Source organism: Microcaecilia unicolor, chromosome 8 (assembly GCF_901765095.1).
Source record: "Microcaecilia unicolor chromosome 8, aMicUni1.1, whole genome shotgun sequence".
NCBI classification, from domain to species: Eukaryota; Metazoa; Chordata; class Amphibia; order Gymnophiona; family Siphonopidae; genus Microcaecilia; species Microcaecilia unicolor.
Window position 1 is genome coordinate 163014463 of NC_044038.1, and position 17194 is coordinate 163031656.

General features: G+C 42.7%; 1 protein-coding gene across 4 annotated transcripts in view; it reads right to left on the bottom strand.

The window, feature by feature from the left end:
* The window catches only part of EBF1 (EBF transcription factor 1), a 557364-nt gene that overhangs the window by 526756 nt on the left and 13414 nt on the right, over positions 1-17194 (bottom strand). For all 4 annotated transcript variants that reach the window (XM_030211898.1, XM_030211896.1, XM_030211897.1 and 1 more), the window contains exon 5: positions 3401-3474. In XM_030211898.1, the coding sequence (XP_030067758.1) occupies positions 3401-3474 (74 nt within the window). The remainder of the gene's footprint in view (positions 1-3400; positions 3475-17194) is intronic.

Genomic DNA, 17194 nt, shown 5'->3' on the forward strand with positions numbered 1-17194 from the left:
AGCACTTACCATCATCCACTGAGGTGGTGGTAAGGGCTCCTGTGCTAACTCGGCGGTAAAAATACGGAAATAAATTTCCATAGAACCAGAAATGGCACATACTGGGGGCGGAATTACTGCTGTTGCAGTTCCAGATTGGCACGTGCCAACCCTTTAGTAAAAGGGCCCCATAAAGTGGCATTTTAGAAAGGTGTCCTACTCTGAATATGAACATCCAAACTGTACATTACATAGGGATGTCCATTTCTTATGTATTTTAGAACAGAATCTGCCCAAATACATGAGAAACAGACATCCAAGTGCTGGCTTCATCCAACATAAACATCCATTTTACAAACTAAAATTTCCAAACTATGAACAGAGCAAAACGAGGGGATGTGGATATCTTTGTGGCTGCATAGGAGGTCCGTAGTATAAAATGATCACTTAGACATCCATCTGGTAAAATAGCCAAATGATTGAAGCTGCTGGCAAAAACCACAGCAGAAATCAATTCTAGCTTTTAGTAGTTTTCCTTTCTTTTCTTTTCTTTTTTATATATTGTGAGCCCACCAGAGAGAGAAAAAGACCTAATATGACTCCATTCTGTGGAGAATAGCTCAAGCAGAGCACCTTTCTGTAACTTGGACACTGCACAAAGCACTGCTTGCTGACACCCCCTACTGGATGGAGGACAATGAGCAGGGAGTGGGGAGGATGTACAGAAAGATATGTGTGGGTGGAAGTGTTCTGGCCTGTCCATACTCTTCTGCTAAGCATCAGCTGACTTCCTAGGGTAAAGGTCTAGCAGCACACCAGTTGAGGACCAAAGAATTAGCACTTTTGGCAGGGCCCTTCTATATGTTCAAACCCTAGGCACAAGTCTAGTTTGCCTATGTATTAATCCTGACATAGTAACATAGCATAGTAACATAGTAGATGACGGCAGAAAAAGACCTGCATGGTCCATCCAGTCTGCCCAAGACAAACTCATATGTGTATACCTTACCTTGAATTTGTACCTGTCCTTTTCAGGGCACAGACCGTATAAGTGTGCCCAGCAGTATTTCCCGCCTCCCAACCACCAGTCCCGTCTCCCATCATTGGCTCTGGTACAGACCTTATAAGTCTGCCCTCCCCTATCCTAGCCTCCCAACCACCAACCCCTCTTCCCCCCACCTGCTCCGCCACCCAATTTCAGCTAAGCTGTCCCTTCATGTTATAGACCTTGTGCCAACCCCCCCCCCCCCCCCAAAAAAAAAAAAAAAACTGTGAGAGTAGATCATAGATATTCTGTCTAAAATCTCCATGGAGAAAATTTATTAAAAGTTGCTTAGGACCATTTTCGTCGCAAAAGAGTCAAGGGCAATGTCTCCAGATGAGATAAATTTGCACACACCATGACCGTAGTGAACAAAGGATCATCACTAGGAAATATGAGGATGTTGCAACAACCAGCAAATTTTTAGGGGGCAGCAAAAAAATGCCTACAAAATATCCCTGCAGCACTGGCCTCACTTAGGGCCCCTTTTACCAAGCTGCGGCACAAGGGGGCCTGTGCTGGCGTCGGCACATTTTTCATACGTGCTGAGGTCCCCTTTTACCGCAGCAGGTAAAAGGGAAATCTCTCTTAGGCGCAAGCATGGCCGCTAGGCGTATTCTATAAACTGTGCCTAAATCTAGGGGCAGTTTACAGAATACACCTAGGCTGAAATATTTTCTGTGCCAATTTTTCAGGCGCCATATATAGAACCTAGTCCTTTGTGCCTAACTTTGGACGTGAACGCTTATGCCTGAAATAAGCTGATGTAAATGCTCACGCCCAACTGATGGCAGTTAGGTACGCAAATGGCAGACCTAATTTCTGGGAATGAACCTCCCATGGCCACATCCTTTTTGAGTTGCACGCTATAAAATTCAGGCACACGTGTTATAAAATAGGGTGTAGGGCAGATCCGGGTGTAACTCCTAATTACTGCCAATTAAATGTTTGTTAACACCGATTGTTAGGGCTTAATTGTCTAATTAGTTTACTCGCAGATCTGGGAACTATGCCCAAATTTGGGTGACCTATCCAGACCGCACCTTGAGTATTGTGTTCAATTCTGGTCGCCGCATCTCAAGAAAGATATACTGGAATTGGAAAAGGTGCAGCAAAGGGCAACTAAAATGATAACGGGGATGGGACGACTTCCGTATGAAGAAAGACTAAGGAGGCTAGGGCTTTTCAGCTTGGAGAAGAGACGACTGAGGGGAGACATGATAGAGGTATATAAAATAATGAGTGGAGTGGAACAGGTGGATGTGAAACGTCTGTTCACGCCTTCCAAAAATATGGGCATGCGATGAAACTACAGTGTAGTAAATTTAAAACAAATCGGAGAAAAAGTTTCTTCACCCAACGCATAATTATACTCTGGAATTCGTTGCCGGAGAACTTGGTGAAGGCGGTTAGCTTGGCAGAGTTTAAAAAGGGTTTAGACGGTTTTCTAAAGGACAAGTCCATAAACCGCTACTAAATGGACTTGGGAAAAATCCACAATTCCGAGAATAACATGTATAGAATGCTTGTACGTTTGAGAAGCTTGCCAGGTGCCCTTGGCCTGGATTGGCCGCTGTCGTGGACAGGATGCTGGGCTCGATGGACCCTTGGTCTTTTCCCAGTGTGGCATTACTTATGTACTTATGCCTGCTAGTTTGTGGAATTAGGGGATTTGTTTAACATGTCCTGCCGCTTTAATCTCAGACACTTAGCTTAAAGTTATAAGGAGGCATCAATCAAAAAGGTTACACACTTGAACCAGGAAGTCCCACCTAGTACTGAAGCTGGGATGAAGCTTCACAGAATATTATCAATAATTGGTTATGGCAGGAGCTGACAGTTTCCCACAGGCAAAGCACTACTGGCAAGCATGCCATTCCTTCCCACATGCCAGATTTCAACATTTGCAAACTAGATGTGCTAATCTCAACTCTTGTGAGATTAGTGCAACCTCCTCTTCTGAAAATATTTGGTTTGCCAGGATTGGGGAAGGAGCAAGTTAGACATGGGGCATGGATGGTAATCCCTTGGGAGAGGACCACCACTATCAGCTAGGTTTTGCCAAATATATGCAGCCCTTCCATCAGCACAGCAACATCACTGATGACCCCTGGCCCATAAAGATTGCTGACCTGTGGGTTATAGTGCCAAAAATATAAAACTGAAATGTATAGTTAAAGAAAAGCCCTTCTAAGCAAAGCAAGCTAATTTCACGCTTGAGGCCTGTACTTCTAACTAGGCAGCCACCGCTCTTATTTTTAATGCAAAAAGAAGGATTTAATTTCTGAAAATAGACATTGCATTTTCTTATTATACTGGCTATGAGAGACAAATTCACCTTCCTTCAAGTAAATTAAGGAAGAACAGGATCTTTCTTACCTGCACATTATCTCATGTGTGAGCAAAACTCTACACATTTCTGGATTTTTGTCTTGCCCTTCATATACAATGGCCTAGAAGAGAAAATACGGGCATTAGATGCACAAGTGAAGAGTTTATATATTTAAAACACTCAGGGCCCTGTTTACTAAGCCGTACTGTAGGCACGCTAACTTTTTAGCACGGACTAAAAATTAACGTGCGCTAATGATAGAGACACACATTATATTCCTATGGGTGTCTCTAGTTTAACGCACGCTAAAAAGTTTGCACGCCTACAGCGCAGCTTAGTACACAGGGCCCTTAGAACCTTGTCAATCAGCCCCATTTCAAAACAAGGAACAATAAAACATTTAAAAAATGTAAAAACATAAAATCACAATACAATACATAAGAAATAAAACAATATAAAACCACAATACCGTACAAGTCAATCAAAAATCTCTGTACTAGACCACAAAGGCCTGTATGAATAACCAAGCCTTCAAGCACTTACAGAAAATACAAAGATCATCAAAAGGAGATAATTCCAAATATCTTCTGTCATTATAGAAAAAGTTCAAAAGTAAAGCATGATTTTGTGAATGTGTCTCAAAGGTGATATTTGAATGACTATGACTACATTTTACTGCTATATCTAAGTCCTCAAACATAGTTAGCCAAATATATATTTTAATGGCTTTGTAAAATTCCCATGCGGTAAGCTGAAAACACAATGCTCCCTGAGGAAATGTGTATATAGTACTTATGAAAAAAATCATTCCTAATGGGCAGATGAGTTGCTCTGACTACAGAACATCAATGATCTTCCAGGATCCAGGACAGGGATCGGCCACCAAGGTGGAGAAACAGGAGGATACTGAAGCAAGGGAGTAGCATGATCAGGACATGGGGAAAAGACACGTGCATTTAGGTCATTTTTAACTAGATGTTCCAAAAGGGGTTTTCTCCTGGAGTGTTTAATATTATCGCAGAAATAACAGTAACCAACCAAGAAGAATTGAGCTACTATGCTAAACCAGATGGTAATAACAACGCAAGGGCACCGGCAGATGCTATCCAACGCGCCTAATCGAAGCGGGAAGACCGGTGACTGAATCGCGCATGAGCTGAGACCCAAAATGGTGGCCTAAGACGGGACGAGAGATCTGGAACGGAACTGAGACGAGCGGAAATCAAAGTGGGCAGGTGGCGCCCAAAGGGTCCAAGAGCCGGGAGAACCCATGGGGGTAAGAACATATTTAAACATCACATATTTAAGAAACAAGACCTTTTAAGTGATTTGCTGTCTATGACCATCAGGGCCGGTTTTAGTGGGGGGCCACCAGGGCAGCTGCCCTGGGCCCCACAGGTCCAGGGGGCCCCGTGGTCCGTGTTTCTCTCCTCCCTCTCCCCACCATAGTCTATCTCCTGCTTTATTCCCCTCATCTTCCCGATCTTCTTTAACAATTATTTCCCTTTTTCAAGGGGGCACCAGCTCAGCAGCCATCCTCACAAGTTGCCTCCAACTGCCCCAAAGTTTTCCCTCTCTACTACAATCCGACCCCAATGATGTAATTTCCTGTTCTCACTGAGCGGGAAAGTTTAGGATGGCTGCTGCACCAGGGTCCCTCTGAGAAGGTAAATAAATTTATAAAGAAGACAGCAAGGTGAGGTGAGGGGAAGGGAGGGAGATAGACCATGGTGGAGAGAAGGGTAAGAGATGCCCAGACCGAGTAGTAGCAATGCAGGTGGGAAGATTGGAGGGAGGGAGGGGGGAGGAGAGGGGATCATCAGGGGCCCCCTCCTTAATTTCTGCCCTAGGCCCCACCATGTCTAAAACTGGCCCTGATGAACATGATCCTTCTCTGGCATTTCAATCAGTACATTACAGATCACAAAGTAGGTTTGCTCATTTCTTGTAGTTGAAACAACCACAATTTCCCCTTCCATTACAAAGAAAAATAAATCTAATAGTGGTGAAAGGAGGAAGGTGAAGCAGCCTGATTTTGGCTCTATTCATTGAAAACAAAATACAACAAAAACAAAAGAAGAAAAAAAAAAAAAGAAAAATACCAAAATGTCATAAATATGTAAGGCAGAACCAAAGCATACCTTTCCCTAGGAACTCTCAAAAAAAATGAAGCACTGCAGGGAGCGGTGGGATAAAGAGAAGATTTCAGCAAACTGCCAATAAAAACAGTCCAAGGTCATGTTTAGTCAAGATCAACTCTAGCGATAAAAAGATAACTCCATGCTATGCAAACTATGGGGTGTCTCTCTCCATCCAGGATACATACTTAAAGCAAACAGCTTATCATTTTAAGAGTGGAGGACTAGGGTACATGGAATTATACAGCATTTTTTCCTGAAGTATTGCTACCTTCCATATAAATTCCTATTGTATGGAGAGGTCCATAAGCTTACTGAATAAAAACACAGAGGGGCCCTTTTATTAAGCTGCAGTAAAAAGCAGCCTGGGCTAGTTTGGATATGTGAAATTGGCACGCGCTGGGCCATTTTTTACCGTAGTGGGTAAAAAGGCCTTATTCAAATAGGGCAGTAAATGGTTGTGTGCTGATATTAAAAGTAGTGTGCAACTCTTTACTGCCTGAGCCCTTACTACCACCTATTTACTTGGCGGTAAGGGCTCACGCTCTACTGGTGCAGTAATCAGGGAGCAGGAGGGCCATTTCAGGCCTTATCTTCAACTTTGATTGACTGAGTGAATTCAACTAATCAAGACACAACTAGCCTAGTGGTTAGTGCATTGGACACTGATCCTGAGGAACTGGGTTCAACTCCCACTGCAGTCCCTTGTGACTCTGGGCAAGTCACATAACCTTCCATTGCCCCAGGTACAAAAATAAGTACCTGTATGCACTATGTGAACCGCTTTGAACCACAGAAGGGCGATATATCAAGTCCCATTTCCCTTTCCCTATTTGAGATTCTACATGGAATATCGCTTAGATGTTCAGCCATAATGGAACAAAACAAAATTAAGATGTTTTGAGCTAGACCTCTTTTTTTATAACAAATAAGGCACAAAAAGGTGCCCTAAATGACCAGATGATCACTGGAAGGAATGAGGGATAACCCCCAATACCCTCCCAGTGGTCACTCACCCTCTCCCACCCCCCCCACCCCAAAAATGTGAATAAAAATATGACTTACTAGCCTCTATGACAGCCTCAGATGTTAAAAAGTCAGGTCTATTAGAGCAGCATTCAGGTCCCTGGAGTATAGTAGTTGGTGCAGTGCACTATGGAGTGGGGACCCAGGTCCCTATCTCCCTCTATCTGTCACAGTTGTGGTAGAAACTGTGACCCCTCCCAAAGTCACCAAAACCCTACTGTACCAACATATATGTGCCCCCTTCACCCATAAGGGCTGTTGTAGTAATGTACAGTGGGGGGCAGTAGGTTTGGGTGGGTTTTGGAGAGCTCAGGGGACAAGATAAGGGAGCAAAGATGAGATGTGTGCTTTGGAGCATTTTTATGAAGTGCACAGAAGTGCCCTCTAGGGTGCCCCATTGCTCTCCTGGGATGTCTGGGAGACCAGTCTACTAAAAATGATGGCTCCTCCTACATCCCAATAGGTTTTGCACGTAGGCGGGGGGGGGGGGGGGGGGGGGGAGGGTCGAAAATGGACCAAAAAACAAAACTTCCAAAGCACAAAACCTTGTTCAAAACAATATTTTCGGGAAAAAGGATAGACATTTTTCTTTTTCGAAAATGACCTTCTTTCCTGTTCAGATTTTGAACATTTTGTGCAAAACATTCAAAGTTGGACTTAGACGTCATATCGAAAATGCCCCTCCACATGACTTTGTAAGTCTAAGTGCTTTGAAAATGAGCCCCATACACCTGCATTCTATATAGCTCACCTAGAGATCTGCGCCAAAATCTAGGTGTATTCTATAACAATGCGTGTAACTTAATCAGCTTAACAAGCTAATCAGCGTTGATAACAGCACCTAATAAGCAATAAGGAGCACTAATTGAGCAATAATTAGAATTTATGCATACAACTCGCTAAGCATATACTGTAAAGAACTGCGCCTACATTCTAATATATGCAGTTCAAAAGAGGTGTGGCTACAGGCAGAGAAATTTATGTGCGCAGTTATAGAAAATGGCCCAGTGTGTGTAAATCTATATGTGGGGATTTAGGCTACATTTCAATTGGCCTAAATGGACGCATATAGTTTTAGCCGCTAGGATTTCCACCTAAGCATGTTCTATATACCATGCCTACATCTAGGTGCCACTTACAGAATACGCTTAGGCGGAAATCTTTACCATGAGGATTTTTTAGGCGCCATGTTCAGAATCTGGCCTATAATATCTTAACCAGCTAAAAAAGAAAGTTAGCAATGGAAAGAGTATCTGATGCCTTGAGTCATAGACCTGTGAAAACTTTTCCTGTGGTGACTGGAGAACTGAATAACCCTACTATTCAGATTGCTTAATGTAAAGTTGGATCTCAGTATCACAGCAGTTCATAACTCTCACAATCAGACTGCCTAGACTTTTTTGTCCAGTTAAATGAAAGAAAATATAATTGGTGCTATTGTTCCATCTGGACTCAAGCCATGACTTCTTAGAAAATTCTCATACTGCCAAAACCTAAGAACATAAGAACTGCCATTCTTTCTCAGAACAAAAAGTCCATCTAGCCCAGTGTTCTGCTTCCAACAGTGGCCAGGTCAGGTGTCAGGTACCTGGCAGAATCCCCAAAAGTCGCAAGATTTCAGAACCCCAAAGAATAGCAAGATCCCATGGTATCAACCCCAGGGATAAGTAGTTGCTTTCCCCAGGTCTACCTTAATAACAATTTATAGACTTTTCCTCCAGGAATTTGTCCCCGATTTTGTTTTTTTTATAAAACATAGCTAAATTAACTGTGTTTACCGCGTGTTCCAGCAACGAGTTTCAGAGCTTAACTATGCAATGACTGAAAACAATATTTTCTCCTCTTGTTGCAACCATGTGCATAAAATTAATCACCCCTAGAATTCCTGAAACTAGCAAAAATAATATTGTGGTGTTAAAATTTTGCAACACCTTAGAACTGCAAAAAGAGAGAGAGATCTTGTGATAATATAGTAGGCAGAATTAAATTTAGTCAGACAATGGCCATCATTGTTAATGGATGGGAACATTGTAAGGGGCTTATTAGAAAGTAGTCTATGGTATTCTCGTTTTTCTTAAAAGTATGATTAGATTCACATGATTTCTTAACTGCAAAGACATCACTGATTACACTACCTGCTTTGACATGGATAATTATGCTATCAGGAAAAACTGAAATGCCTCATATTGTTAACATTTTCTTATGCATGGTTAATATTATAGTGTATTGATAAATGATTATACAGTGAATAAAGGGGTTATGCCAGTAAGATCATTTGGTCGTAGAACTACTACAGTGAAGCATAGTTGACTTTGTACAAATTAATGTTAATGGCAACTGTACTACAAAAAATGACAGACTCAGTTAATATATATATGTTATAACATGGGTCAGAGACAGAGCATCCATGAGAGCTGACAGCTGTCTTAATTGAAGAAAGGTTCTCAATGCTGGACCTGATGAAGTCTACTTGGTCAGATATCATTATAGCAAAGGGTTTTACCATTTACGCGCACTAAATCTGGGCTCTGCAAATTTTAGGCACATCCATACAGGACCCAGCATTTCATTAATTAACGATGCTCATTCACTCCCCACTCAACAGTACTGTTCCCACTGCTGGGCATAACACAGACATGCCAAGCTGTGACAGACTGATTTAGGTAGCAAGGGAAGCTCCTTTGACATAAGGAGGCAGCTACCTTTGGTTAAAAATGTATCGGCATCATTTTTTTTTAAGTATAAGTAATCCTCTCAAATGACTTGCTGGTCGACTCAGTGGCAGGGCCATGGATTTTCATGCAATCTCTGAGTCGGATCTACTGCTCCCGAGGCCAGCCGTCAGCCAGGGCTGGGGATGCTGCAAAAGGTAATCACAACCACTAGAGGGGAGGGAGTTAATGTCAACCACTCAACAGTGACACCTAGTGGCTAGATGAAAGGTCCAAGATTGCAGGGTTCCAGAAGGAGTTCCAATGCATGGCCTCCAACCCATGATCAGACTAAGGGGCCCTTTTACTAAAGGGTTGGTATGTGGCAATGGGCTCGCCGCGTGCCAATCCGGAACTACCGCAGGAGCCCAGCAGTAGTTCCCACCCCCGCACGCACCGTTTCTGACACTACAAAAATCATTTCTATTTTTGTAGTGCCAATGCTTACCCAGCGGTAATCAGACAGGGCCGCGCACTGCCCGGTTACCGCCTGGGTTAGCGCTAGAGCCCTTACTGCCACCTCAATGGGTGGCGGGAAGTGCTCCACCCTGAAATGACCATGCGGTAAGTGGTTCACTTACCGTACAGCCATTTTTTTTTAAGAAACAGCCTTTTACCCACTGCGGTAAAAGGGGGCCTCAGTGTGCGTTGAAAACACACACTGACACTAGTGCAGACCCCCTACTACCGCAGCTTAGTAAAAGGACCCCTAAGAGCATTAGTGGGAGGAGATACAAAATAGGGGGAAGGGGCCAAGACCAAAAACCTTGCTCTGAGCTGGGGGAGAACCAAGAAACAAATAACAGCCCTTTTAAAGATAAGGCCACAATCACAAACTCTCAATCTGGCATAGCTACCAATTATTAATCTAATATTACACATTAGTGACTTTGTTTTATTATTTATCATTTTCAAAATGTTTGTTACATGCTTGCCGAACTACTTCACTGTGCAGATATGTTTATTAGGGTATTTGGTACACGGCCTTTCACAACAAATCAAAGTGGTGTACCATGAAAGCATTTTGTGTGACCCCCCTCCCCCCTTGTAAATTTGTGTGGCTCTCGCATCAAATAAAGGGCAAAAAGGGCTGCATCTTGCACAATGCCACTTTTTAAGATGTCTCAGCCATGGATGGCAGGGACCTTAAAACTTTTAAGTCTGGTGTTTTCATATGACCAGTTTTGCTGTTTTTGACCTACAAGGGTAACATCACCAAGTTTTATGTGAAGTTCATGAAATATAGTTATCCTGTTAAATGACGAAAGCATGCAATTGGCTGATGTTTTCATTCTAAAGATAAATGATTTCAGAATCCATGGTTGCAATATGGCTATGTAGGTCAAATTGACTCTTTACTGTGTCACAATCAGGGAGGTATCCTAAAAAGCGGAGACTCATGAGCTATGTCCTTGACACCTGACATTTAAGGGGTTCCTGCTCTAATATTAACCCTGTATACTGCAGTTTGGTTGTAGCACTATATAATGGGTAGGAGTCCATAGGGTATCACTGTATGTATCTTCTAGGGCTTAAAATAGCAGTGCCAACAATGTGCCACCAGGGGACAAAATTACATAGATAGGAAATGAGATTTTCAAGGACAGTGGACAAACAGGTTGGAAGTGTTAACAACATCTATGCAGGTCACACAGTTTGAGATGAAAGACTTCAACCATGAAACGGACCTTTTTCCCCAAAGTAGGAAAAGCCTCAGATAGATAAAGGGCATTTCTATAACTGGGAACCCACATTTGCATGCATAAGTATACACAAGAGTGACACTTTCACTGGCATGTATACACTTCTCTGCATGAGTGGCAGCAAAATGATTAAGCTTTATTCTGTAAGGTGTGCAGCAAGGGCATAGTGCATACAAGCAAGGGGGGCATTCACAGGGTGCAGCATGAGAGAGGCATGGGCAGTGCTGCCATTTACATACGCAACTTACAGAGTACTACTAGTTATGCACACTCTTGCCACATTTACATGACAACAGTTGCACCAGGTCTATGGTAGTATAAGTGCAGATGTATTATATACCTGCACTTATACTACCATAGACCCACTCTCATCTTTCCCTACATTCCTCCCCAGGAACTCTATTCACTGGGTAAATCTCTCTTATCTGCACTCTTCTCCTCCACCGCTAACTCCAGACTCCGTTCTTTTTATCTTGCTGCACCATATGCCTGGAATAGACTTCCTGAGCCGGTAGGTCAAGCTCCATCTCTGGCCGTCTTCAAATCTAAGCTAAAAGCCCACCTTTTTGATGCTGCTTTTAACTCCTAACCCTTATTCACTTGTTCAGAACCCTTATTTTATCATCCTCACTTTAATATTCCCTTATCTCTTGTTTGTCCCGTTTGTCTGTCCTAATTAGTTTGTAAGCTCTTTCGAGCAGGTACTGCCTCTTCATGTTTAGGTGTACAGCGCTGCGTATGTCTAGTAGTGCTATAGAAATGATGAGTAGTAGTAGTAGTAGATTATAATAGTATTATATAGTGGAATCTGGGTACTAGATGCCATTATAGAATATGATCTGACTATGCATCACTGGGGCGATTAAAGAGAGGTACCCACTTATACAATTGCCTCCTCGTTTTCTACTACTCATTAGGACTCCCTCTGGCACAGATTTTGGACAAAGACATGCATTTTGGCTCTTATATTGTGAGTGGTGACATGGTCATGAAGGGTTAGCCCGGCTTAGTAAAATGGCCCCCAAATTAAGAAAGGAAATGACAACATCTTGTTGCAGGATTCAGTGGAAAAGTTTGCAACATTAGATCATGAAAACATTTGATTCTCTGCCTTCCTACCAAGAGAGCAGATAACTAAAAGGCAATGCGAGAGGAATCTGAGCATTGCAAAATCTAGAGAGTTATATCTTGTTTTGGGGTGTAATCTAATTTTGAGATGAGTTGAAATTATAATCATATAGCATGTTGCTAAAACTGTGATACGTTCTCAATGGACACCACAACTCTGTTCTACTATTTCTGATTGAATACCGAAACACAGTTCCAAAATTAATAAATGACTAGCAGTAAATTCATTGGATTTTACTTGTCTATCATTTATCGTTTATTTATTTACTAGACCGTTTCTTATTACAGAATAAATCAGAACGGTTTACAATCAAATATAACATTAACACAATTAAAATACACAAATCAGAAATCCATATGTGATACAAAAGCACAGCAAACCATCAAAACTAAAAATATACAATTAATAAAAAACATTCATATATATCAAAAACAGCAAGGGGCATTAATCCCCCTTTTTTTTCTTCCAGTTTGATTCTAAGCAGTGTTTCCAAAAGATTCTTGAAAAAAATGTTTTAAGAATTTTACAAAAATGAGTGTAAGAATCCTCAAGCCTAAGTTCTTTAGGAAGGCAGTTCCAAAGTGTTGGAGCCAGAAAAAAAATGCAGATTTTCGAGTAGATTCCCATCTAGCTTTATATGGTGGCGGAATTACCAATCTAATATCTGTTAATGATCGAAGAGTCCGAGTTGGCGTATGGGGTATAATAAGATTAAACAAATATGAAGGACTAGATACATAGAAAGCTTTATGTGTCAATGCTAAAATTTTAAATTTTATCCTAGATTCTATTGGAAGCCAGTGCAAATGATACAGCAATGGGCTGATTCTATCATATTTTGAAGCTCTGCAGATAATACGAGCTGCTGTATTTTAAATTGTCTGTAATCATTTTAGATTAAGTTTTGATAGACCTGCATAAACTATATTACAGTAGTCTAGACATGATGTAACGTATGCATGAGTTAGTTTGCATAATGATGATTTATTTAAGGAGTTTCTAATTGAACGTAACTTACGCAATTGATAAAAAGATTTCCTTGTTACATAAGATATTTGCTCATTGAAGGACAAGGAAGAATCAATAATTAATACCTTAGTATCTAAATGACTTCACTGTCGGAACCAAACAAAACATATGTTAGAGATGGAATGGGCCCAAGGCCTGTTATCCAAGAAGTTATTGTTTTATCTGGATTTAATACTAGTTTATGTGTTGTAAGCCAATCTGCCACCTTATCAAGACAATTTTGGATTGGTACCAGATCAATGTTTGCTGGCTTAACATAATGTATTAAAAGAACCTTTCCACTCAGGGTTTGCCTCACCGTTTCCTAACCTGGTACCCTGATGCCAGTCTCAGGCTTACTGAGTGAACTAGTTTTCATATATCAATCACTTTTATGTGCAGGTATTGTAGATTTGTTCGTGCCTCTGATGACATAAATCATTCCCTGCCACTCTAAAGTAAGCCTGAAGGAACAAATTGCTCGGCTCACTTTCTATCTCCATCATCCCTGGGCTGTCTCACCTGGGTTTCACAGTGTCAACTGCTCAAGCTGTACTTATAGTGATGAAAAAATGTTTACAAAACCTCTGCTGCAGCTCAGAACTTTTAGAAGCCAAGGAAAACATTTTGCCTTTAATATACGTTTTGGGGGTCTTTTACTGAGCTGCGGTAGCGTTTTTAGGGCGTCTCGGCGTTTACCGCCAGCTGATTTCTACTGCAAGCTAAGTAGAGAGGTGTGGTAGCCATGTTAGTCCACTTTTAAAGGTTATCAATAGAAATCAAACAAAATAAAACATGGAAAAGAAAATAAGATGATACCTTTTTATTGGACATAACTTAACACATTTCTTGATTAGCTAAAAAAAAGCTACCGCGGCGTAGTAAAAGACCCCCTTTATTTGTTACTTTGCAGTCTGTTTTTTTAAGGGTTTTTGCAGTATTTGTTTCTTGTCTGCTTTCTATGAAAGGTGATGGGCCAGTGTTTGTACTTATTTTGCTTTCTTATTCCCCCTCCCCCCTTCTTTGGACTCTTTTTTTCCATTCCCTCTCCAGTAGCTCTCTCTCATATCCAGGCTCTCTACTGACACATCAGCTTTCCTTGGGCAGATGGAAGATGCCAAAGTTTAGGCTCTGGAGTGACTTATTTTTCCAGCCACATGTATATACGTAGCTGCTTTACTAAAGCTAGTTAAAATATGGGCTAAGGACTTTCCCTATGCACAAAGGTTTTTTTTTTACTAAGGCATGCCCAAAGGAGGCCTGCGCTGGTGTAGGCACATGTTTTGGACGCGCGCTGGTCCATTTCCTGAGCGCCTGGAAAAAAGGGGATTTTTGAATGTGCCCGAAAATGGACGAGTGGCAAAATGAAAACCAGCGCGCATCCATTTTTGGCCTGAGACCTTAACGCCACCCATTGACTTAGCAGTAAAGTTTTACACGCTAACAGCGCGCATCAACTGCTGATTACCGTCAGGTAAGGGCTCTGTGATGGAAAATAGAAAATATTTTGTACCGCGTATTTTGGGCGTGTGCCAAAAATAGAATTACTGCCCAGGGCACAGGGTAGCCAGATGGTAGTACTAACTTGACACACGTTGGATGCGTGTAGGCACCTATGCACCTTTGTAAAAGGGCCCCTATGCCCATTTCAAACATGGCAGTGTTTTAGGCATTTTTTAGGCATTAGCGCACATTACCTGAAAATGTTAATACAAAGCACCTACGACCTCCAATTTAGAAAGCACTACGTGCTCCAGTTAGTGAGCGCTAATGAGAACACGCTAGCGGGTCAACACTTCCACATCTATTCTTTACCCATGACATGTCCCCAGCAAAAAAATATCTTTAGAAATAGCTAATGCAGAAGATAGCACCTACTGACAGAAAAACTACTACAAAACGCTTTCATGCATTTTGAGGTAAGCCTCTTTTACCGCATTAAAACAATCTCAATCTCTCTCTCTCTAAATATAACAGGCTCTGATGCTCAAAAGTAAACGTGGGCGTAGAGTCCATTAGCGTCATACTACCTGCGCAGCATGTTCAGAGGGGTCTAGCACAGGAAACAAGCATGCCAGGCACTAGCACAGATAGCGTGCACATGTAGTCAAGCTCATGTTAATGAGGTCATTTTGTGTTCCTCCCTAATGCTCAGAATACAGCACCCAAAACAAAACTGCCTTACCATTGCAAAAAATAACACCAGGTCGAAGCAAGCATTAAAGTGTTGGAAGAGAGGATTTCTCATGATTCTTTCTGCAGAGTTTGCCAGTTTTGATTGCTTTTGGAAGCAGAAGGAAGCCTGTGAAAGCCCTTACGTGCTGATCATTTAAAACAGCAGACCCAAGCGAAAACACACATTGGCGTCTGTTTCCTGCGTCTAAATTTAAAGCGTCCATGCTAAAAATAAAAATGCCCAGTAAAAGTACACTATGAGGAGCATAATCGAACGGGGCGCCCAAGTTTTCATGAGGGCGTCCTCGCAGGACGGCCCTGTAAAGGGGCGGGGCAACCCGTATTATCGAAACAAGATGGGCGTCCATCTTTCATTTCAATAATATGGTCGGGGACGCCAAAATCAGCAAATTTAGGTCGACCTTAGAGATGGTCGTCCTCAGGTCATTTTTGAGATGGTCGTCCCCGGTTTTAGGCGATAATGGGAATCGAGGATGCCCATCTCAAAAACGACCAAATCCAAGCCATTTGGTCATAGGAGGAGCCAGCATTCGTAGTGCACTGGTCCCCCTCACATGCCAGGACACCAACCGGGTACCCTAGGGGGCACTGCAGTGGACTTCACAAATTGCTCCCAGCTGCACCTTTGGTGCTAGCACCCCAACCCTCCAACCCCCACTCCCCACAACTGTACACCATTACCATAGCCCTTATGGGTGAAGGGGGGCACCCACATGTGGGTACAGTGGGTTTGGGGGGGTTTGGAGGGCTCAACATTTACCACCACAAGTGCAAGAGGTAGGGGGGGAATGGGCCTTGGTCCGCCTGCTTGAAGTGCACTGCACCCACTAAAAAATGCTCCAGGAACCTGCATACTGCTGTCATGGAGCTGGGTATGACATTTGAGGCTTGCATAGAGGCTGGCAAAAAATGTTTTTAAAGTTTTTTTGGGTGGGAGGGGGTTGGTGACCACTGGGGGAATAAGGGGAGGTGATCATCTGGTTAGTTTGAGCACCTTTTCAAGGCTCGGGTGTGAAAAAAAATGGACAAAGTAAAGTTAGCCAAATGCTCATCAGGGACGCCCTTCTTTTTCCATTATCGGCCGAGGACGCCCATCTCTTAATCACGCCCCAGCCCCACCTTCAGTACGTACTGACACGCCCCCGTGAATTTTGGTCGTCCCCGCGATGGAAAGCAGTTGAGGATGCCCAAAATCGGCTTTCGATTATGCCGAATTGGGCACCCTTGAGAGAAGGATGCCCATCTCCCGATTTGTGTTGGAAGATGGGCGCCCGATTTGTATCAGAAGATGGGCACCCTTCTCTTTTGAAAATTCACCTGTACGGTGTACACATTAGTGTTGGGCCATTTTCTGGGGTCCGGCAATTTCCGGGGCCAATTTAGGGTCCATTTTTGTGGACGGGAGCGCTGTGAGGGGAGAGTGGCGCTCCCGATGGATTTTGGGGCTTCAGGTGCCTGGCAGTGGGGTCCCCATAGACCACCTCACTGCGGCCCCAAAGACTGCCCCCAAAAATCGCGCCCGGACCCTGCGGCTCCCCTGAGCCCCCCCAGAGACCCAGGTAAGAACTTTTTTTTTTTTAACCCTAATTACACATTGGCGTCTGTTTCTGCCTCTAAATATAAGCTTCCAAGCTAAAAAAAAATTACTTATGCCACAGAAAACAGATGCCAAAGTGTGCTTCACATGCGCTGGGCTTACCGCAGAACTCTTCTGTGCATGCACCAAGCACAATCCTCCTGTACGAAAGGGAATGGGGCTTGATATACTGCCTTTCTATGGTTTTTGCAACTACATTCAAAGCAGTTTACACAGTATGTACAGGTACTTATTTGTACCTGGGGCAGTGGAGGAGGGTTAAGTAACTTGCCCAGAGTCACAAGGAACTGCAGTGGGAATTGAACCCTTTACCCCAGGATCAAAGTCCACTGT